Genomic DNA, 25,249 nt, shown 5'->3' on the forward strand with positions numbered 1-25,249 from the left:
TTTAGACACATTAACTGTTCTTCCAGTCAGAACAAGTACTCCCTATTTGTGGATAAGCCAGTTAATAATTGTCCTTTGCCAAAAGCAAAATTTTAAAGCATGTTTTGTTCCCATTTTCAATTTTCCTTTATTTCTTTACATAAGTCATTGTATTTGGACACAGAAAAGTACATTTTTCTAAGAGTGAAATTTTGAATTGGTTTGTTAGCTTCTTCCAATGGTAATAATATGCTCAAGTTAAGCTGGTAATTATGTAAAACTATGAACCTCAGAAGTTTGCACCTTTGATAAAGAAAATGATCAAATGAGGGGAGGGTGACTTGAAGCTCCAACTCCTGAGTAATGGCTGAAGGGTTGACAGATGATTATTTCAAAGGAAAGATTTTATGGGTTGGGGAACAGCTTTTGCTAGAACATGAGAGAAATTTGATTTATTCTATGTTGTCTCAAAAGATACAACCAGGGGGGCGGGCGCCTGGGTGGCTCAGTGGGTTAAGCCTCTGCCTTCGGTTCAGGTCATGATCTCAGGGTCCTGGGATCAAGCCCCGCATGGGGCTCTCTGCTCAGCATGGAGCCTGCTTCCCCCCTCTCTCTCTGCCTGGCTCTCTGTCTACTTGTGATCTCTCTCTCTGTCTCTCTGTCAAATAAATAAATAAAATATTTAAAAAAAAGATACAACCAGGATTGATATGTAGAAATTATAAGGAAAGAAATTGTAGTTCAAAAAAGGAAGACCTCAATAATTACATTTGTTCAAAAATAATATAATCGATTTTGGAATCCCACAGGATTATGGGGCCACCAAATTTAGAGTCTCCATATATCTTCTGAATACCATATAGATCAGAGACAGCAAATAAAACTGCCAATAACTTAGGCCTACAACATGACTAAAACAGAATGATACTTCAACTTACATGTGACTAAGATAAACACTGAGAAACCAGAAGAACTACCTCTGGACTCCTCTGTAGAGCAGCAAGTGGGCACTTGAGGTGTGGAATACAGATATAATCATCTTCCAAAAGATAGAGTCCCACTATCTCTTGACAGAAAATAAATCTGATATCTGGATGTTCAGAGTTCTGGTTTGAGAAGGAGGACCTTGAAAGTGGATGAAACCATACTGGGAGTTGTATCCCTTCTCCAGAAGAGTAGAAAGACTTAGAAGGAAGAATGGCTTTGGATCCCCATGGATTTGGGGGATAAGGGGAAAGGAGGAAATGAGTAGTAGAAAACAAAGATTTTATAAAAAACAAAAGAAAATGGAAACATCAGAAGACATCAGTATCCTCTCTCCTATTCCCACAAAAAATGTGGACATTAATTAAAGAACCTGTAGTTCATCACACCAACAGAAGAGGGGACTCTTGCACTAAGAAATCTAAAAAGCCACCAAACTTCCTTTTCCCCTTACAATTGTTATTGCTGGCATAGGAAAATGTAAGATATACCAAAATTAACAGAAAAAGGAAGACATCATCCATACTAAAGGTCTTGTATTAGAAAACCAAAATATGGAAAGAGAAACATTTCAGATGATGAAAATGATTCCCCCTAAAACAACCACAAAGCACAGAAAAATATGTCATTTAAATTAAAAATCCCTGGGGCACCTGGGTGGCTCAGTGGGTTAAAACCTCTGCCTTCAGCTCAGGTCGTGATCTCAGGGTCCCGGGATCAAGCCCCACATCGGGCTCTCTGCTCAGCAGGAAGACTGATTCCCAACCACCCCCACCTGCCTCTCTTCCTATTTGTGATCTCTATCTGTCAAATAAATAAATAAAATCTTAAAAAAAATTAAAAATCCTTAAACAAGTATTTGGTGATGTGAAAAAACTCAAAGAATATATTTAAAAGTGCAAAATAAAAATCAACATAAAAATAAGAAGCTGTAAAATGAGAGTCGACTGAACTCAGGAACAAAACCGAAAATAAAAAAAAAAACAACAAAACAGACACAAAATTGGAAGACATTCAAGTAACAACACATTAGACTGAGAATATAATATGGGACATAAGCAAAAATCAGAACAAAAAATAATTTAAATAAAATAAAGAGCAAGGTAAAAAGGATCAGCAAGAAAATAATAGAAAAGGGGAAAAAATCTAAATAAGGAAATGGTTATTAATGTAGGTATTAGCACAAAAATAACCTAAGAACAAAAACAAACACAGAACATGTAAATACATATTTTATATATAACATATAATATTCAAAGTATTAAGATAAGGAACATAAAAATATACAAACATAGAAAAAGAAATGCAACAAATACATAACACACAGTAAATATATAAATATTACTTAAATATATAATAATCATATCAATAAATAAAAATGAATTTAACTCACCTATTAAATAAAAAACATTTTCATATTGGCTCATGTAGCAAAACCTAACTGTTAAATAAACCGACCCACTTAAAACAAACTGATTCAGAAAAGCTAGACTTGATAAATACAAGTGAATAAGAAATAACCAGCATTCCATGGCTTGGAAATATTATATTAGACAAAAAGTTTACTTTGTAATGTTAAAGGACCCAATTTACAGTGAAGAAGTAATGGCTACGAACACATATTCACCATAAAATGCAGTAACTTCCTTAACAAATTATAAATTACAGAAAACACAAGAAAAAACAGATAGTCTTCTACCAACGCTCAAAGAATATGAAGGCAAACATACTTCCAATGAAAGAAAAATAAACAATAAAAAGTCATCATACTATATAGTAAAAATGAACTAATACTGAAAATCAAGGGGAAAATGAGACAACATGAGAAGTCTTCACAGTGCAAAATAATGATCAATTTAGTTTAGCTACTGTGAATAGAAAAAAAGGCTAGAAATCTTCTGATAAATGAACACAGATCTGAGAAATAGTAAGGCATTAAAAACCACTAAGAATTTTGCTTGCTTTCAGATAGAATGTAGGTCACAAAGATTGTTACTGCAACAAGAATACACAGAATAAAATGAAAATTATACTTTAGGCCATCAAAGATGGTACAAAAAGTCTAAATAAATTCCAAGGATAAATAGGCTCTTTTGGTGACCAAAGAGCTGTTGCTTTTATAGAACCAACTGCCTAGTCTGGGTGTTGTGTGTGGAATATCACACCTGTCACAAGAAGATAGATTTTGCTGGGATAAGAAAAAGACCACTGAAGCTTTTAATGACAATATGATTGCTATACTAGATTGCAAACTCCAAATGTGAACTCCAAATGTGAAAAAAGTAGAACTCCAAATGTGAAAATAAATTGTTGAGCCCCTGACAGGAATTCTGACAAAAGACAGAGAGCAGGGTGTCTCAGTGGGTTAAGCCTCTGCCTTCGGCTCAGGTCATGATCCCAGGGTCCTGGGATCGAGCCCTGCATGGGGCTTTCTGCTCAGCAGGGAGCCTGCTTCCCTCTCTCTCTCTACCTGCCTCTCTGCCTACTTGTGATCTCTGTCAAATAAATAAAATCTTTTAAAAAAAAAAAAGTTAAAAAAAAGAGAGAGAGAGAGAGAGCAGATCTGAAAAGCAAAAAAATGTCCTGATTTTGTTGAGGACAACTGCAGCCACTAGAGAGGAAAAAGGGAGTCTCAGAAAAGAAAAAGCCAGGAAAGGGATCACTGAATTCTCTGTCTATATCTTTGATTGAACTTTGTGTGAAAAACCAACTCAAGTTGCTCACTTAAATATAAAGATAAACTGAATGTAGAACTGTTGCTCAAGGAACAGAGTTTGCAATTTACGTCTAACCATGTTAACTGTTTAAACAAAAGAAAAAAAAAGTCACACACTGGAGAAAAATAGCAGAAGCCAGACCATAAATTAACATTCATATTTTTCAGAACACAAAATTCTGCAAGATATAAGAAAAAAAAATGACTCTCATTACTTTAATTTAAAAAAAAAAAGGACAATAATAACAAAACTGAAACAAACACTTCCAAATTTGGAATAAGCAAACAAGGGTTTTATTTTACTTTATTTTTTAAAGATTTTATTCATTTATTTGAGATAAAGAATGGGAGATAAAGCACAAGCTGGCGGTGAGGGGAGGGTGGTACAGAGGGAGAGGGAGAAGCAGACTCCCCGCAGAGCATGGACTTAGGACCCTGCGATCATGACCTAAGCAGAAGGCAGGTGCTTAACCACCTGAGCCACCCAGGTGCCTCAGCAGACGATATTAAAGCAGCTGTTACAACCGTTCTCAGCGATATACAAGAATGTATGGCCTCAGTGAAAAAAAAAAAAAGAAAAAAAAATCTGAGAAGAAAAATAGAATTTTAAAAGACAACCAAAAGGAAATTATAGAACCAATACAATAATAAATTATAAAAATTCACAAGGCTGATTTAACAAAATATAAAGAGTTTGAAACCTTAAGATTAATCAATTGAAATGATCCAAACTGAAGAACAGAAAGAAAAATAAATGCAAAGCCTCAGAGACAGCTTATAATAACAAACGGTGTAAACCATGTTGTTACACAATACAGACCCAGAGAGCAAGAAAGAATAGGGAAGAAAATACATTTGAAGAAATAATGACCCCAAATCTCACAAACTTGGTAAATGACACGAATTTCAATATTCAGTAAGTTAGTAACTCCCGAGCTAGATAATTATAAACAAGGTCTTCCAAGACACACTGTAGTTAAACCATTGAAAACCAAGATAAAAAGTAAATTTGAAAGAAGAGAGAAAAAAAGGTCAATTATATACAAAAGAATAAAGATGTAATTGGTGAGTAACTTCTTATCAGAAATTACAGAGGCTAGAAGAAAACAAAAGAACATCTTGAAAGTGATGAACAAGTAAAATGGTCAACTCAGGATTTTATATATCTTGAAAAAATAAAAGACCACATTTATTATTTTGTAATGTGTTTCTTTTTAACTTCTCTTTAATGTATATGAACTGTTTCAGCAAAAACTGTAACTGTTGTCTGAGATTTATAACATATAGCAGTATACTACACTTAACAGCTATAACAAAGAGTGGTTTGAAGAATAATGAAATCTACACAGTTACAACATTTGTACTTATTACACAAATGGGTACAAGGTTAACTATAAGAAAACTTTCAAAAGCTATGGAAATATGTTGCAATCACTACAGCAACCTCTAAAAAATGAGGAGACATGCTAAAAAACACTAATAGAAAAACTTAAATCAATTTCCAAAAAACAATGAAACATCCAAAATAGAAAGAAGAGAGAAACAACAATAGTGAAGAGGGAATAAACAAGTAATAAAATGGTAGATCTGAAGCCAATCAGATCAATAATCACATTAAATGTAAATGAGCTAAACATTCTAACTAAAATGTAGGTATATTACCAGAATGGAAAAGAAAAAGGCAAAATGTGCTATATTCTATCTACAAGAGATAAACTTAAAACATAAAGACAGATTTAGGTTGAATGGATATATCAGGAGATCGGTATTTTTTTAAATATTGAAGGGGTGATATTAATGTTAGAGAATGAATTTTACAACAATGAGTATTATCAGCAAAAAGGACATATTATTAATGAGAGATAAGAGTTAACTAATCAGAAAAATATAAGTCATCTATGTATGTGCACCTAAAAACATCATCAAAACACATTAAGCAAAAGTTGACAGTTAAAAAATAGGCAATTCTACATAAAGATTTTAATGTCTATTGGTAATTGATAAAACTACTAGAAAAAAATCAGTATGGGGCAACTGGCTGGCTCAGAGTGAGTTACCCTTGATTTTGGGTTCGTGGGTTCAAGCCCCATGTTGGGTGTAGAGATTTCTTAAAAATAAAATCTTTAAAAAAATCATATAGCCAATATAGAATATCTGAACATTATCAATTACTTTTACCTAATAGATAGCTATAAAATATTCCACCTAACAACTACAGAATATAAACTCTTTCAAGTGCATGTGGCATATTTACCAGAATAGATCATAACTTGGGCTAGAAAGTAACGTTCAACAAATTTGAAGATTGAAATTTTTTAAATGTTCTCTGATAAAAAAAGACATTGAATCAGGTATCAATAACAATAAAATATATAGCTAACAGATTAAACAACACTAATACAACAATACTAAATAATCCATGGATTGAAAAGTAATCTCAAGGGGTTAGAAAATATTTTAACTGCATAATAATAAATATGTAATATTTCAAAATGTTTGCATGAAGCTAAAGAGGGCTTAGGAGGAAATCAATAGCTTTAAATGATTATTTTTAAAAAATAAAGGAACAGTGACACCTGGGTGGCTCAGTCAGTTAAGTGCCTGACTCTTTATCTCAGCTCAGGTCTTGATCTCAGGGTTGTGAATTAAAGCCTTGTGCTGGGCTCCTCACTGGGCATGGAGCCTACTTAAAATAATTAATTAATGTTTTGAAAAAAGAATAGAATAGATTATCTAAATTTCTACCTTAAAGAACTAGAAAAGAGAAAATTGAATAAAAATTCAAAACAAATTTTAAAGCAGGAAGGAATATTAGAATATTAATCAATGAAATATAGAATAGATCAGCAAATCCAAAAGGTGGGGTTTTTTTTAGAATAATAAAATCAATAAAACTTAAGTTAGACTGGTCAAGAAGAAAAAAGATATAAATTACCAATATCAGGAATGAACAAGATGACGTACTACAAATATTAAGAAGAAAATAGGGAGACCTACTTTTGGCATAATAAATGAGTGGTTCTGTGGAATGGCTCCCTAGAGAAACTGCAGAAACTTATTAAAAAACAAAACAAATTTAAAGTCTCCATAAATGGTCCCAAAGCATACAGAAAATGAAGAAATATTAAAAAAAAAAAATCTACTAAAACTCAGTAAGAACATCAAGTGTCTGGGATTTGAACCAAGATTCACTCACTCCATCCTTCCTTCAAATCAGCAAGTTATCAACTAAACTGGGGCAGCCAAGGAAGAAGAACCATAATACCTCCCTAAGTGAGAGAAGTATCTTCCCAGGAGGGAGATTGTCAGCATTTTCCATCCTGCCCCCAACTACATGTTGCTGAAGCCAAGTTCTGAATGAGTGTACCCAGGTGTAGGAACTCCCTTTTTTGGAGCAGCACCCACTCATGGATTGTAGGCTGTATCTTAGTACTACTAAACTTTTTTTTTTTTAAACTCTAACTCTAATCCTAACCCAAATACTTTGCTCTTATTATAATGTTAAAATCCCTCAGTTTTAATGAGACAGGAAAGGAATATAACATTTCCTCTGCAATTTGTGAGGAGAATTTGTCTTATGGAATGTTTTCTCTACGACTGTGGAATAGAAGTTGGCTTTAAAATGTTATGAACTTTTGGGACGCCTGGGTGGCTCAGTTGGTTAAGCTGTTGCCTTTGGCTCAAGTCATGATCCCAGGATCCTGGGATCGAATCCCAAAACAGGATCCTTGCTCAGCAGGGAGTCTGCTTCTCCCTCTGCCTCTGCCTGCCGCTCTGCCTGCTTGTGCTCTCTCTCTCTCTCTCTTTCTCTGACAAATAAATAAATAAAATAAAATAAAAAATCTTATGAACTTTTGGTTATGTAAAATAGCAAAAACTTCCAGGAAAATTATTTTCACTGAATTAGTATTAAATAGGATATAAAGTTAATTTCTGCTGTTTCAGGGGAAAAAAAAAACCCAGAAGCTGTATGACCATAACAATAAGTGCAATTCCAATGAATATTCAGTCTTTAAGCAGTATATTTATTAAAAATAGATAAAAACTTCTTTTTGATAACCAGTTAGGGACCCTTGAGAAGAACCTATAGAAAGCTTAGCAAATTTGCTATTCTCCACTAGGGCAACCTTTGAACTGAAACTAGAAATCACAAAGAATGAGAGAAGTACAAACTTGTTCTTCACAGAATTTAATATTTTAAAAAAGAAAATATAAACATCATAAAAAAAAAGTCATAAAAGTTTCATTCAGGGGCTAAATGCTAGCACTGAAACTTTTCTCTTGTAATTGATTTAAGGTAAAAAATAAAAGTTATGTAAAAAACACAGCAGTTACAGCTGTCCCAATATAAAGACCACCTGCAAAAAGGCAGGACAAAATTAGCTGAGCAAATATTCACATCATGACCTTAGTAACAAATTTCAAGTGGTTTCAGTTCCCAAGGTCTAAAAGAAGGCTCATCTTGCATGCTTAGATTCTACTTCTTCAAGAATCCACTGAATGCCATTCAAAAAACCAGTTAGAGTTTCAGCCTCTGTATCCTGGACCTATGAGCAGATAAGAGAGACCACTGTAAGAAACTGAGCCCAAAATCTTATTATTAAAAGAAACGTTTTTCTAGATACTAAAAAAAGAACAGGATTTTTTAAATCCTAATAAACTTTGGGTGAGTCATTTGTTTTGTTTTCTAGAGAACTTAGATTAAAAAAATGATCCTCTACTTATAATTATTACCAATATGAGGCTTATTGCTTATCTTGGAATTCAGTTTTGGGAAGAGGAAGAACTACCATTTCTATGACTTATTTGTATGTATTAGAAAAAAAAATTGCTCTAAAGGATCCACTTTGAAAACTAAAACATTTTTAAATGAACTCAGCTAGTCAGCTGATAAATGTGATATTTAGTATTGCAAAAATGTACATTTTAAGACTGACACTCTTCCTAGCCTACTACTTAGGAAGGTACACCTTTATTAATAGCTTTCCAACTGTGTTCCAAAGAGTCTTCAGGATTCCACAGGAGGTATATGGGAAGGACGGAAGAAAATCCTTTAACTTATTAAGCATAACCATTTCCAGTTTTTTTTCCTTTATTTTACTTAGGGGCTTCATGTAAGGTTTCGTTTGAGAAAAGGATTCCATGATTAAAGTAAAATTTGGAAAGCAAGAAAAAATAAGATGAAATTTTTATTTCTGATGACCCTTAAAGCATATTTTAATGCTGAAAAAAAGTGATACTGGTATCTTAAAAAAAAAAATCTTCAAATGCTATCTCACTATATCTATGATAGAAGAGACAAGTAATGAGCAAATGATAGGTGAAACATTGATACCAAACAATAGTCTCCCACTGATTAAGTTATTAAGATCAACTGTAGAATGCTATTTCATTAAAGAGAATGAGTAGAAAAGAATAAAATCAAATAGAGAACAGTGAAAAAATAAAATAAGATTTGCCTCACCAGAGAAGATAGGACCTTACCATCCATGGGTGGTTTAGATGATTTAGATGCAGCTCATGAGCCAAATAAAAACAGGGCATTCTTTTTACATTTGCTTGAGAAATACAAGATAAAACCAGCATTGGTCTTCCTGAAGATCCAAAAGCTGGATCTGTCATTGCCATAATACGAGAAAATTCATCTTGCCATTCATGTCCTAGAGAATGTAGTCAAAACCCTTAATTTACATTACTTATAAGGATTTTAAAAATAAAACAAACTTAAAAACAAAACAAGGAAATAAAAATATTACCAGGATCCAAACATAACAAACTATCCCTATTGTTGTTCATTTACAGCTCTTCATTTACTGATCTATCATAAAATTACATTAGGTAGCCTTCAAGGATAGGCATTTCAGTGAAGTTAGAGAAAAAAAAAGTCTCAGTACCATTCAGATGTCTCCATATTTTAAAGGCAAAAATGCATTGATATAGGTATTTTCCTCTCATACATTTTATAGCTATTACCACCCTTTCCTTGAAAGACTAGTTTAAACAATTTAAACACAGACTTGGGTCTAGCACTATTATTCAAACTAACAGTAAAATCAGTGATATTGTGAGGTAGTCAAAATTCTAAAAGGACCCCCAATGACTCACACCCTTGTATAATATATGAATCTAGAGGGGATGAATCTAGAATCAGTGATGAAATATCATTGCCATGAGTAGGCTACATTATAAGACACAGCTGACTTCAAGAATGAGTGATCATCATCAGTGATGCTGACCTAATCAGGTAGGCTCTTAAAGAGATGAGGTTCTCCTGGTGAGAAAGATTCTCCATTGTGGATCTGAAGACAAGAGGGAGTCACAAGGCAAGAAATGAAGGTATCTTCTAAAGATATCAGCCCCCGCTGACGGTTGGCAAGAAAACAGTAACCTCCTTCCTACAATAGTAAGGAACTGAATTCAGCCAATAACTTCAGTGAGTTAGAAAGCAGATTTTCCCCAGGAGCCACCAGAAAGTGCTGCAACCCATCTGACCCTGATTTCAACTTGTGAGGCCCCAAGCTGGAAACCCAGCCATACTGTGCTGACTTCTGACACACAGAACTATGAGCTATCATTGTTGAGAACTATGAACTATGAGTGTTGTTTTAAGCCACTAGATTGGAGGAAATTTGTTATATATTAACAGAAAATGAATAAATATTTAATGTCATTATCAACAAACAGGGTGCATTTAAATCTAATCATAACCTCTTAGATTTTGACTTGTCCCATCTGTTCTTTGTTCCTTTATCCCCCCCTCTTTAGACTGAGATTTCTAATAGTTCCATTTTATCTTCACTAATGGCTTATTTAATTGTACCTCTCTCACACTTTTTTTAGTGGTTACTCAAAAGGATTTACAATGTACATTTTTAACTTCTAGCAGTCTACCTCTAGATAGTATTATACAACTTCACGTACTGGAGAACCTTATAACAATTTAACTCCATTTGTCCCCTTCCATTTGTCTATATTGGTATCATATACCTTACTTAAAAGAATCATATGCCCACAATACAGTCTTACTATTTTTCCTTTACATATTATAAAAAAAATCTAAATTAGGAAAAAAAAATCTTATCTATAGCTACATTGCTTCCCTCCCAGGGCTCTTAATTTTTTTTTAATAAAGATCCATTTTTCCATCTGGTATCATGTTCTTCTGCCTTGAAGAGCTTTCTTTAATATTTCTTGTAATATAAATCTGCTGATATTTAACTTTCTCAGGTTTTTTCTGAAAGTCTTCATTTTACCTTCATTTTGAAAGATATCTTTGGATACAAGATTTTCCCCACTTTGCAACAATGTAAAGATTTCCCTTAACTGCCTTCAACAATTCTTTTAGGAATTCTCTGTCCTTATCTTTGGCCCTCTAACTATATATGATTCCTTTTGGTTTGGCTGTCTTCAAGATAATCTCTTTATTGTTGGTTTTCATCAGGTTGGCTCTAATGGACCTAGATTTATTTTTTATTTATGTATTATTATTTTTTAAAATTTATTTGGAATCCTCTGAGCATCCTGTCATCTTTCAGTAATTTTGAAATAATTTTGATAATTATTGGTCCAAAAATTTCTTTTTCCTTGTTCTGTTTCTTCATATTTTGGGACTCCAATTACACATGAGTTAGACCAGGTATTGTCATACTATGGTCTATGGATCTATTTTTATAAATACTTTTTTTAAACATCCATGCCTATTCATTTATAAATTGCCTATGGCTACTTTTGCACTCTAACAGCAGAACTGGGTAACTGTGAGAGATCATATAGATCATTATATGCCTAATCTCATATAGAGATAGAAATCTCATATACAGATCATTATATGCCTAAAATATTTACTATATGGACTCTTAAGAGAAAGTCTACTGATCCCTGAGTTGGGAACCCCTGATGGTTTCCCCCAGTTCTTGGATGCTCTGTTCCTCACTCCTACTCTTTTTTTTCTGTGTTTTACTTTGGATAATTTTAGTTTATCTTCAGATTCACCAAAGGTTTCTTTTGCTGATAAATCCACTATGTAAAGTGTTTACCTCCTATATTTTCATATTTAGCATTCTCATTTTACTTTTTCACAGCATCCTTCTCTCTGCTGAAAATCCCTATCTATTCACACATATTTTCCATCTTTTCCACTAGATCCTTTAACATATTAATCATAGTTATTTTAATGTCCCTTTCTGTGAGTGCCAACATCTGATATCATATCTCTGGATATGGTTCCACTGATTGCTTTATCTGTTAAAATGGGTCATTTCATTTTGATTTTTTGGTCTTATAATTTTTCATTTAATGCTAAATGTTTTATGTAGAAGAACATAAAAGGTAAAAGAATATATTCCCAGAAATGGGCATGCTTTTCCTGTTAGACCACTAACACTGTGGGTTGATTCCTACTAGTCATTAGTTGAGCTGGACTTAGCTTTTTTTTTTTTTTTTTTTAAAGATTTTATTTATTTATTTGACAGAGAGAGATCACAAGTAGGCAGAGAGGCAGGCAGAGAGAGAGAGAGAGGGAAGCAGGCTCCCTGCTGAGCAGAGAACCCGATGCGGGACTCGATCCCAGGACCCTGAGATCATGACCTGAGCCGAAGGCAGCGGCTTAACCCACTGAGCCACCCAGGCGCCCTGGACTTAGCTTTTGTTGCTCTGGTTAACTTCAGTGCACCACAAACTTTAAATCCCTTCAGCAATGTTGCTACCTTGTTCTGAGTGGGAACAATATGTTATATATTCATGCCTTAACTTATTCACAAAAGATTTGGGAGAAAAATTATAATACTTGTTTGTGGCCCAATAATATTCTGATGTGACGCCTATATAGCATCGTGAAGGGCAATTATTCAGAATATGTGGACTGTTCTTAACTACTCTACTTAATTAACACTTCATCCCACCTTTCTCTTGACTATCTGGGTAATTAAAACAAAGCTAAAATTTTCCAGTTATCTACATAAATTATTTGAATAGAGCTAGAAACATACAAAACATCAATAACAAGTGCAGAAGCATACAACAAAGAAATACTATGTACTTATAAAACTTCGATATGCATCAGAATTTTGTAGGTTAAAAAAAAAAAAAGAATACCCAAGAGACAACCCAAATCTATGAATTATAATCCATCAGAATAGGAATCAGCAGCTGTTTTTAACAAGCTCTCCAGGTGAGTGATTCTAATGCACATTAAGGTTTGAGAACTCATTATTAGCAATGAGAAATGAAAAAGTTAGAAAATGAGTCTTAGTCTTGATGATAAATAGTAGCTGTTAATGATGCAGCTGCTACTGATATGATGATACAGAAAGAAATGCTATAAGCTTATCTGTTCATTGTTCTTTATCCATAGAATAAACTGAGGTCATAGAATCACATTTATTAAATTAACCATCATGCTTTTAAGAAGCCACAGTAAAGCCTAAAAATGTATTTTCTTATTTGCTTTGCAAAAAAGGTTTCTTAAAAAGAAAAGAAAATAATGCTTACTTTTATGAGCTTCAGCATTTGCAACATAGATGAATCCATCAACAACTTCACACACCTTCTGAATTTGTGGAATTACACTATACCGGCTTCCTTGTTGATCATCTCCTTCATTCTGTACACTGAACATCTTGTTAACTGCACTTGTATGCTCTTCTCTTGCTCTATCTCTTTCCTTTCTGTAAGAAAAATGTAAATATATAGCATAAAAACTAAGCAGGCTCCACCTTCCCCATAAAGTACCCAAGTCCTGATGCCCCAGGTAGGCCACCACATAGGCAGCCTTACCTAGTAGTTGAATATAGTATCAGGATGTTGAATTTATGTTGGTTGCTCAACTGAAAACTGACTCCAGATCCAATACCTAAAGAAGAAAATTATAGTTATCAAAACAAGTCATTAATAAATACAGAAAAAGATCACACTAAAAAAAAATTACCCAGTGCAAGTAAAAAAAGCAACCAAAAAGCCCATGACAAATTACATATAGCTTTGGAATAAAATGAAATGCTCATGTTGAAGAAAATGTACTGTATGCAATTTCCATTTACATGGTAATAAAAACATGGATAAAGAACATTGTTCTTTATCAACATTGTTACTTGTCCTTGTTTCTTAACCTCCTCCCTTCTTTGGCTGTGTTAACACCTGGGCCTCTTCTCTTCTTACCTCATGAAAAGATCTTTCTCCCATGGCTCTACTTCTTTTTGCTATACAAATGCCCTTTTAGTTCTGTCCATCCTTAATCCCTCCTTTTAGTCTAAATTACCATACCCTCAACTAGACTTTTCCAATCACTTCTAACTAGTCTCCCACATCCATTTTTTACCGCTACTGTCCATTCTTCTAACAGCAACTGGAGAGATGGCTTAAAAATGCCTATCTCATTATGTCTCTTTCCTTCAAAGCCATTGCTCTTCAAAAACAACTTAATATAACCTTACCTCTACTTTAGGACAACTCCACTTTTCACACCTTTAATCCCCGCATCATAACCAATCTAGTTGTTTAAATTAACCTGTCATGCCATCTTATGTCACCATTCCAGGTTAACCCATATGCAGAAATCTTGGTGGCTGAGACTGCAAGCATGGCCCTAGTCCCCTGGCCACAAGGTTTGGTGCACAAACTCTCCAAAGAGATCAAAGAAAAAAATTCTACTGTTTTCTCCTTGTTTTCATCAGTTTAATTTCCAGACATTACCTTCTTAACACATCTAACCTCAACCCAATAGGATCTCTATGCTGTTCTGTACCACACTGCCAACAACCCATTCCCCTTTCTTCCTTGATCTCGCAGGGTTTGAGGCATAATTAGATTGGCATTTATAAACAATCATTTCTGCTGCTGTCTAGAGAATAAAATTGACAATTCATGATTAGCAAATTTCCCCATATTCTCAACCTCTTCTTTAGAGAGTCTTCTACCCCATGGCCTTACCTGAACTGGCCTACCCTTAGGGGCTGCTTCTCTTGCAGTACATCTCAAGTAACAAAACTGCTTCTTCTCACACATCTCAGGGTAAAGATGTGGGGTCAATGTTCTCTTTACTCCTCACTGCCATGTCTGGTTACTCACCAACCTTCTTCAAAACTCCATCTCTGAGATACACTATTCAGATGCAATACCATCTCCCTTTTCTCAAACTCATCATTTATGAATCTCCTTTTGATAACCTCTTCCACCAAAATTCACTGATGATTTTACACCTGGTTCACAATATTCCTCTCCATCCTCAGAAACTTCCAAGTCCATGTGGACACCATGAGGTTCCCAAATCTTGATTCCTAACCCAGATCTTTCTCTTGAGATCTGGATGCATAGAGTAATCCAGTTGTTGTTCATTTAGTCATCAAATCTATATTGAGTGCCTACTACATGCCTGAGTTCAAACACACAGCTAAGAACAAAGCTGGTAAGAAGACTCCTGCCCTAATGGAGCTTCCATTCAAGTGGACTGCTTACAGCAGGAATCTCCATTTATATATCCCAGAGTTATCAAAGTCAGCATATTCCAAAGAGCAGCTGTCCTTCTTCCTATAAAGATCCCTCAAAAAACTTTCTCTTCCTCCTCCTTATCCTAGTGAATGGCACTATCATCCAATATGAAAACCACATCAGAAATAACACTCATACATATTCAGTCAATGCTGTCCTTCATGTTTTTACAATATTACGGTGCTTTCTTAACAGGTCTCCATGTTTTATAGCCTCTTCTAATCAATTTTCCACTCAGGAGCCAGATCTTTCTAAAATGTAATCTTGATCATCTCACTGCTCTGTTTAAAATCTTTCAACAGCTCCCAAATGCTTAAGCAGGGAATACACATATCTTCTCACCCAGCCCACTCTAGACACTGAGATCTACTTCAAACGTGTAATACGTATCCAGAGCTCTGTGCTTTTAGAAATGTAGTTTTCACTGCTCAGAATACTTGTGTCCCTTTTTTTTTAATAGCCTACTTTAACTCATCATAATGACTCAAATAAGGCATCATATTCAACAAAGAGCCTTCTTGGAGCCTTATCTTTCTACTCAGGAGCTAATTACACCATATTCTAATCACCTATATACTTGTCTTTGTCCTTATCAAGACCAAGTGTCTTCAGGGCAGATAAAAATTTTTGATGTTTGTTTCAAATAGCTACACCTTTAGCATCTAATAGGTGCTCTCAATAAATGAATAAGCAAAGCATAAGCTAGATTATAGTATTATTTATACTTCTATTTCCTGCTTGCCAACTAACTATATGATTATTGTTTTCACAGAAAGAGGAGAAAGGTGTTAATTTAGCTCTTTTTAATAATTCCACTACATATCAAAGTACGTTGCACATAGTAGATGGGTTTTTGCCATCAATTCTTTTAAAATATGGTAACTACTGTACAAACATCCTGATAACATATATTTTACTTGCACATAATCTTATATTCTAGCTTACACAAATCTGAGGAAATAAGAGGAAACTCATCTCTGATAAAAAGTAAATCAACCCTTTCAGTCCACTGGGACCTGGGGAGGAGGAGTGCCTATTCACCAAAATACTATATTTCATTACATCAATGAGTTAATTAAAAATTTCTTTTGATTTAACATTAGTGTCAAGATCAAAGTGTTTTAACTATTATATGCTACAGATTAACATGAAAATTACCATCAATCTGCCTCTGAGGCAAACCAGCTGTTGGGCAAAGTTCCTCAGAAGACATCAAGCTCAACACCAAAGATGTATTCAGTTCTTCCAAACCTGGTCCAAACATAGCAAATCGTGGTTCATTCTGAATGATCAGTGAGTGTAAAAATGATGTGACAGCTCCATACATAGGACGACTAGATTTCAAGGATCTTCTTGTATATGGACAGCACATTTTATAGCTGCATAAAATTGTCACAATTAGAAAATAAACACAGAAAAAAACATAGCCAGTTATTCATTCAACAATAGTTTATTGAGAACCTGCTAGACACATTGTATTATTGTATTATACAATCCAATAATTATATAGTTCCAATCCTCATGGAGGGAAGTGGAGAACAGACACATTATATGTGTATGCTGGATGCCATCACATGAAAAAGCAAAGGCACTCTGGGAGTAGAAGTGGTCCAAATGTTAAGGAAGTCTTCCCCAGGAAATGGCTACTTACTTTCTAATTTTTCATTTAGATTTTCTCATGGAACACTTGGTCTAACACTTGTTTCAGTCATAAAAATTCACTACACAGAGCAGCGTTTCTCAGTCTGGAGAGATTTTGCCTCCCCACCCCAAGAGAGCATTCATTTGGCAATGTCTGCAGTCATTTCTGCTATTATGACTAAGGGTCATTGTGTGGTGTGCTACTGGCATCTAGTGGACAGAGGTCAAGAATGCTGCTAAACATTCTACAGTGCACAGCACAATTGATCTGAACACTTGATCTAAAATGTCAATAGTACCAAGACTGAGAAACCCAGAAACCCTACAATAACCTATAAGGATACTTATAGATCTAGAACCTCTTTAGAGGTTAAAAAAAAAAAATAGAAATTAGTAATGCCACCAATAGAACCAAATTTCTTAAGTACTTCTACTAACAGCCTCCAATGTAACAGTTTAGTAAGTGTTAAATATACAGGGAGGCTCTACTGTTCCTTAAAGATCACCTAGCAAACTCAGAATCATGTGGAAAAAAAAAAAAAAAAAAAAGTTTCTTTCAATAGCTATAAATTTCTTTTTTTTTTTTTTTTTAAAGATTTTATTTATTTATTTGACAGAGAGAAATCCCAAGTAGATGGAGAGGCAGGCAGAGAGAGAGAGAGAGGGAAGCAGGCTCTCTGCTGAGCAGAGAGCCTGATGCGGGCCTCGATCCCAGGACCCTGAGATCATGACCTGAGCCGAAGGCAGCGGCTTAACCCACTGAGCCACCCAGGCGCCCAATAGCTATAAATTTCTAAATTATCAATTCTACATGTTATCAAAAGTTAGAACACAGTAACTGAATCAAAATAAAACCTAAAGCCCTTTGATTAAATCATGGTGGTTAAGACAATTACTGACCTAACAAGACAATGATCTTTATTTAGGAAACTTGTAATTCAAGAAGGAAAAAAAAAATCAATTTTTGAGGCTAGGTAGATCTGACCACTTTATTTATATACTATGAACTTACGTTTTTTCATCTGCATTATTTGAACAATAACAATTAACCCAGGGTTGTAAGGACCAAATTAATTTATATTATTTAAGAAACAAAACAATGAACAAAGAAAAAAGCAGACAAAAAAAGAAACTGGTGGTTGGCAGAGGGGAGGTTGGTGGGGAGGTGATATAAAAGGGGATTAAGAGTACACTTAAAAATGATGAGCACTGAGAAATGCATAGAATTGTTGAATCATTATATTGTATATCTGAAACTAATATAACAGTTAATTATACTTCAATAAAAAATACTTTATATGATCACAAATGGTAGTTACTATGATTATTTCTATTCCCAGGGAAAAGCTGGTTCCACAGCATGATATACTTGATGCTATGGTTGGTTGTGGGACAATGTAGAAGTAACAACCAGCAAGTGAGAGGACAATAGCACTTACTGAAATTATATATAACATATCATATACATTTTAATCAAACAGTCTTATAAGACTTGGCATTTAGATTAGAATAAAGAAAGATCTGAATAACTCAAATAAAATATGAAAAAAAATCCTAAATATAGCAGAGCAAAAACAGTTCTTATCTAAAACATAAATACTTTTTAAATTTTATTTACAATGCCTTAAATGTGGGGCCCTCAATAAAGTAGGTTATATCCAGATCCAATGACATTATATATTTTTAAGGTGGCATGACAGGGTTCCAATCTGAATAGTCCCTTATAAGCTATATAACTAGGTAAATCCATAACCATTCTGTACCTCAATTCCACATCTATAACACAAGGGTAATACTTTCTTATTGGGTGATGGCTAAATAGCTAAACATACATAAAGCATCCCTCATAGAATTCAATACACTATAGTTGCTCAACATTAATTCTCTCAGCTACATGATATTTAAAAGTGTCAATGCTTCTGGGTATAACAAAATCTTAGTTTCCAGAATCTTGAGAATGGTTTTCTTCCCTGTGAAAGAACTGGTGTCTGATCACTGATCATTTGTTTATTGGATACAGCAAAGTATTCACTATTTAACAAAATGACAAGTGTTCTAAAGATGATGAAAGCTTTAAGAAATGTTTTACTTCTTGGCATATGAACTGTCTACAATTATTCAAATAACTACCACAGGTAAATAACAAAATGTGAAAACTGAAAGGGTCATATGAAGGAATTTAAGTTAATCCCCAACTTTTACAAACACAACCAAATTCCATGAAATGTATTATTGGCAGAACCAAGACTAATTTAGACTATTAACTTGCACCACAGGCAAATTTAGTAGCTTCTTTTTAATGCATAAAACTAGATACTTACACTGCCATGTAGTCAAAAAATGCACCATCAGTGACCTCAGATATAGGCTTTTTTAAGATTTCTAGATCTGGAAGAGACTTCCAGTCAACAGAAGACCAGGAAGGAAGATCCCGCAGAAGAAAATATCTCCACAGAATTGGATCTCGTACAGTTTCATTCCAATAATGGCTTGTACTTCCCAATTGACACAGATCATGAGGTGAAAGAAATGACAAAATATATAGCTGTACGTCAATCTGAAATAGAAACGGCAAATAGGTAAAAGGGAGGAAAAAACGTAGCTTAAAAATTTTCTGATAACTATAAACAAATAATTATTTTATTATACTGGGAATCCAAAGGTCAACTGGACAGCCCATCTTTTTAATAATTATATCATGATGAATTACAAAACAATTATACTAGATAACCGAAGATCAATTTAACAGTATTTTTAGTAATTAAATCTATAATGCTGAAGTTATTTTCCTGCCATCAGAAGAGAAACGTATCTGAACATTTAATTGTTGACACACTGAAACGTTCATGAAAGACCAATCATTGCTCTGGAATTTCAAGCAAAATAAAGAGGTCTTTTAATTTCTCATAGAATTTTGCCACTACATTACCTGAACCAACCATTTAAGGAAACAATCTAGTCTTCAAAATAAAACTTCTATCAAAGCACTTCTGATTTTGTCATTAGTTCTAATCAAAGAGTAAATCTGCCATCTCACTTTCTCCATCAAATCAGTATTTCAAAGAACTTCTACAAAAGGGAGAAGCTTGGAGGCGTCCTTAGCCTGCAGTTTTTAATTTCTGATAGACGTCAGAGGGAGGGAGGTGTCAACGGTCCAGCCGAGATACAGAATTAGTATAATGCCTAAGAATTGATCCTCGCTCCCATTTTCCCATCTGCCTGAAAAGTTTAACAGGAAGTGGTGTGGATAATTCTTGTGGTCTCTTGTAACTTGAGGCACGACTTCGTTCTGGTCAGTTACGAGTGAATTCTGTTAACTTGAACTGCGCGGTAAGGGACCAGCCTCGACCTCTCGGCGGTGTTCCGGCACACGGAACCTCAGGTGAAAGACGCCGAGCACCCAGCGACCGAAGGCTTTCCCAGGCTAACCAGTCTGCAGTGATCTCCTCCAATTTCCTTAACCCGACGTTCGGGGGGTTCTAGGGCCAAAACTTGGTTTGGGGGGTGGAAGACTTGGGGCGACCTGGCCGGTTACCTGGGCGTTTCGCTGCGACCTTCGGTCCGGCTGCGGAGCACCAAAGGTCAACGCCTCGGCGTTTCTGGTCAACTGTTGCTCCCGGGTGACGACACTGCCCGGAACGGCCTCGCGCCAGACACACACTTCAGCGCGGTGATGCCTCCCGAGGCCGCCAGTGCGGAACGCCCCTCCCGGCCCGGCCGGCCCGGCCCCTAGGTCCTCCGCGGCCGGGGGCCGCCACTCACCGGCAGCCGCGTCAGGGTACTGGCCTCCTCATCCGCCTCCTCTTGAGAGGCTCTCGGCGCTGCCCTCTCCTTGCCCACCGACTGCCAGAAGTTCCTCCAGCCGCTGAGGATGGCGGCCTCTAGACGGCTCCAGTCGCTGTGGTGTGGCTGAGGGGAGCTGCCTCCGCAGCGTGGCTCGCTTCCCGCCATGGCCGCCGGCGTCGCACGTGACGCGCCGCAGGGTCACGCACGCTCCCGGCTCCGGGCGGCCGGCCTCCCGTCTCGCGCCTCCCTCCTTCCACGTCGGCCCGAGGCCGGCCTCGGCACCGGAGATGGCACGGAGGTGTGGCCCAATCAGATGTGGCGTCTCCAGCGGAGCTCGAACCTCGCGCCCAGAGCTTCATCCAGGCTTCAACCTCGCGAGCCGCGCTTCATTCACGTGCAGTCTCTCCCCGCTTTATAACTTCCCCCAGAGACGCTCTCTCTGTCTGGGACCCATTTCCACTTAGTCTGGGTCTAGGTGGCCCCTACTTATTCGATAGCTGGCCCTCCTTCGCTACCGTAGGCTTAATAGCCGGTTGCTTCCTTCTCAGCACTGCTGTGCTGGGTGTGCTGGTTTTTTATTGGTTTTCGGTCTCCGATTTACTGTTAAGTTTTCCTGCGGATTAGCAAAAATGTGACATGGAGGTGACCAAGCGCCCAATCACGAGAAACCTCATGCCAAGGCGAGGAGCCTATATTTTCTCTATAAAATTTTAGGTACATTTAAAAATCCTGAAGGTAGGCAGGCATCCCATAAAAGGGCAGCAAAATAGGGCTAGAATAAGAGGAGAAACCAGATATGGTACCGTTAAAATTCTAGTTGTTTTTGTTAATCTGTCAGAACAGTTATCCATTTTACTTACTCTGTCCAGCCTTACTTTGAAAGGGTTTTAAGAAACTATACTATAGCCCACATTAAAAGGTAGTAAAAACAAAAACTCAATTGAGTAAGGTAAAAGATCAAATTGGCTTTATTGAACAATTCATGAATCTGGAAGCATCCCATCCAGCAAATGGAAAGGAGCTGCAGGACAAGGGTTTTTTTAAAGATAGAGGTGCGTGGGTAGCACAGTGGTTAAGGGTCCTATTCTTGGTTTGGGCTGAAGTTGTGAAGGCAGAGTCCTAATCTCCGGCTCAGTGCTGCGCGAGTCCGCTTGGGTTTCTTTCTCCCTCCTCCTCTCCTTCTCCCACACTCCCTCACCCCCTAAATAAGTAAATACATCTTTTTTAAACAATTGAAAATAAAGGCAGAAAATGGGGGCACCTGTCTGGTTCAGTTGTTGGAGAATGTAACTTTGGATGTCAGGGTTGTTCAGCTCCACGTTGGGTGTAGAAATTACTTTAAAAAAATTAAGTCTTTAAAGGCAGAAAGGAATGGGGAAAAGGAATTATTGACAAAAAGTACACTACTGTAGACAAAGCCATCCTAGTGCTAACCAGGAATTCCATGTTGAAGGTTACTTTTTTGGGGTGCCTAGGTGGGTCAGTTGACTAAGATTGGAACTACTGATTTCAGTTCAGGGTCTTTATCTCAGGGTCTTGGGGTTGGGCTCCATGTTGGCCATGGGGCCTACCTAAGAGAGAGAAAAAAAAAAGGTTACTTTCCTGAGGGGTTTGAAACTGCAGTTAGGTTGGATATGAAGTATTGTTTGCTGAAGTGAGGGCCTTAAAATAAGTGATTGCATTTGGGACCTGTGGGTTTTCTTTTCAACAAAGGCAACCTATTATTTGGAACTGGATATAGTCTCTACTGGTAAGATGGACACAAATACTTATTTAGTATTATGTGTCATTCATTTTTAAATAGATTACTTCAATCTAATCCAAAGAATACTCTGCTCAAACACTAGAGCTCTGTTCCCTAAAGGAATATTTCATTCTGAAGTTATAAATATAAAACTTTTAAGTCTCTAGGATCATTCAATAAAGAGCAAGACAGCATTATCTGTTACAACATGCAACAAGAAAAATACACAAGCCACAAGAAAAATACATTCAAAATAATCCAGGGGCTTTAAAATTCCATTTTTGAGAACAGAAATAATAGATCTCTCTACATAATCTGGTTTAAACTCATTGTCAACCAGTAGTTGCTTACAATATCCAGATCTGCAATTATCCTTTATTTTTGTGAAGATATCAAATATGGAAATTACAAATTTCACAATCAACCTACCATTGTGTTATCTTAATCGTCAAAATAGTCTCTCACATATAACCCGTCACCAGTTGAAAAATTAATCCCCTTTTTTTAGTCTTCAAGATAAAAGGATCATCAACTTCATAAAGCTATTAGTCTGTATAGATCATGGAAAACTAAAGGGAACATATATGTAAGTCATATGTATATACAAATATTTAACTGCATAATTATACTTAACATAATATACATACATCTCTCTCACACACTGTCCCTTCACATATATTAAGCCGAATGCTTAATGCTTAATAATGAACACAATACTTACGGGCTTGAATTTATACTTCAAAAGTAAATATCTGGGGATCTCAATGTCAAATAAAAATTCAGTGAAGCCTGACAACTGAGGTTCTATGAGATCTGAATTTAAAGTTTCGTTATTTTCCTTGCATGCTCTTGCTAATGGCCAATAACTAATTCAATTGCAAGCTTACTTCTGTGAGGCTGGCCGGACAAGAGAAAGAATCATGAATTGATTAATCATATGGCATTTCTTCTCCCTCTCTAGGAGGAAGAAAAAACTAGCACAAAAAAAAAAGTTTTAATTCAAGTATGAAGTATGAAATGATTCTCAGCTTTACAAAGAAATGTGAACACTTACAAAGGTATGGGTTATAATTTTTTTATCATGAAAAATTTTTTTTTTTTTTAAAGATTTTATTTATTTATTTGTCAGAGAGAGAACGAGTACAGGCAGACAGAGTGGAAGGCAGAGTCAGAGGGAGAAGCAGGCTCCCTGCAGAGCAAGGAGCCCGATGTGGGACTCGATCCCAGGACGCTGGGATCATGACCTGAGCCGAAGGCAGCTGCTTAACCAACTGAGCCACTCAGGCGTCCCATATCATGAAAAATTTTAAAACATGTATAGGAGAATTAATAATGTAATGGAATCCCATGTATCCATTAGCTGATTCAAGTTACCAATTTATGAGTCTTACTCCATCACCATTCTACCTAATACTTAACACATCCACATTATCACTCAATTATTCTGGCTGATGAGTATTATATTTTTCAGCATGATTAACTGATATATAGAACTAGACTTAAGTTAAATAGTGACTATTTCGAGCTCTTAGATGTGCTAAGCATCCTAAGAATTAATCCAATTGAACTAAGCAGTTTGAACGTTAACTCATTTAATCTTCAATAACCTGTGAGGTAGGTACTATTATTATTCCTTTGTTAAATAATAGGATATTAAGAACAGAAAAGATAAATAACTTATGTGGAGTCACATAACTAGGAAATAACAGGGCTAGTAATCAACCTCAAATCTCTGGTTCCAGAGGCCATATTCCTAACCACTATACTACCTTGTCTGAAAGTTATTAGAACCATAAGAAATAATATTCAGATGTCAATGTAAACTGACACAAAGTTTTCATTCTGACACAACACTCAGATATAAAAGAAAATGAACAAGATAGAAATATTGGAATATGGTTTTATTAAAAAAAAAATTTTATTTGCTCCAAAACATTTGGAAATCTCCACTAGAAGTAGGAAAACAAAAAACAGCAAAGAACATCAGCATGAATACATAACAAATACTTTAATTACAGATACACTGAATGTATTTTAATATAATACTTCCAATAACATATTATCTCATACTGTGTCAAAAATAATACAAGGAAGTGACACTAGAGAACTACAGAATCCTGGATTCTGTTGCAGATAAGGTATCCTTATTAGAGCCAGGAACAGAATCCTGAAAGATGGCAAGAGAAAAGTGACACGTAATCCAAAACTAGCATGTCATCCAGTTGTGGGCTTTTAAAAATGCCATTAAAATAAATCTGTGAATTACCTTTAGACACATTTCCCACATTAATGAACATCATAGAATCCACAGAGTGAGTGTAAAAGTTGGAATGTAATTTTATTGCAGGCTTTTAGCCATAACTCTCACCTCACTCTACTGTATGCAAAGGTATGAGGGAAAGTCTTGTCATGATTTACACCTTAATCAACATCACACAACTCAACAGTAGCCAGAAACCGTATAAATGCCACAAAGCAGACAGGCCTTTAAGTTTCAAAACCTACTTATTATCATCATCATCCTAATTTGCACTGGGAAAGAACCACACAAATTTAAGGACTATGCAAAAATCCTTTAACAGAGTTTAAGTTTCTGTAACCATCAGAGAACTCAAAATGTAGAGAAACCCCCAGTGTAATAAACAGTGTAATAAACACAATAAGGCCTTTAGGTTATCACTCACTCATGAGTAAAGCCCACACTGGAGAAAACACCTTAAATGTAATCAAAGTAAAAAGGTCTTAAGTAATGACTCATTCCTTAATTCTGTATCAGAAAAAACCTTTATGAATGTACTGGATGGCAAGGTATTTAACCAAAGGGTCAGAATTTGACACCACCAATGCTGAAGTACACAGGTGCCTTCCCAACCACCTTAAATAATATAGTACTACTTTCCAGATTGTAACAAGCC

At 35.8% G+C, this 25,249-nt stretch overlaps 1 protein-coding gene across 3 annotated transcripts in view; it reads right to left on the reverse strand.

Moving 5' to 3' along the window:
- FBXO4 (F-box protein 4) overlaps positions 1–20,866 on the reverse strand; it is a 41,495-nt gene extending 20,629 nt beyond the window's left edge. Inside the window, exons 1-7 of one of the 3 annotated variants that reach the window (XM_032337505.1) lie at positions 20,567–20,861; positions 19,126–19,361; positions 16,322–16,542; positions 13,454–13,529; positions 13,169–13,344; positions 9,144–9,339; positions 7,684–8,226 (exon numbers count right to left, since the gene is read on the reverse strand). In XM_032337505.1, coding sequence (XP_032193396.1) covers positions 8,199–8,226; positions 9,144–9,339; positions 13,169–13,344; positions 13,454–13,529; positions 16,322–16,542; positions 19,126–19,361; positions 20,567–20,755 — 1,122 coding nt within the window. In that variant the 5' untranslated portion in view covers positions 20,756–20,861 and the 3' untranslated portion in view covers positions 7,684–8,198. Of the gene's footprint in view, positions 1–7,683; positions 8,227–9,143; positions 9,340–13,168; positions 13,345–13,453; positions 13,530–16,321; positions 16,543–19,125; positions 19,362–20,566 lie in introns of those variants that run through there. The other 2 variants (XM_032337504.1, XM_032337506.1) reach the window with 2 other exon arrangements.
- Positions 20,867–25,249: the final 4,383 nt, after the last annotated feature.

Source organism: Mustela erminea, chromosome 3 (genome assembly GCF_009829155.1).
Source record: "Mustela erminea isolate mMusErm1 chromosome 3, mMusErm1.Pri, whole genome shotgun sequence".
NCBI lineage: Eukaryota > Metazoa > Chordata > Mammalia > Carnivora > Mustelidae > Mustela > Mustela erminea.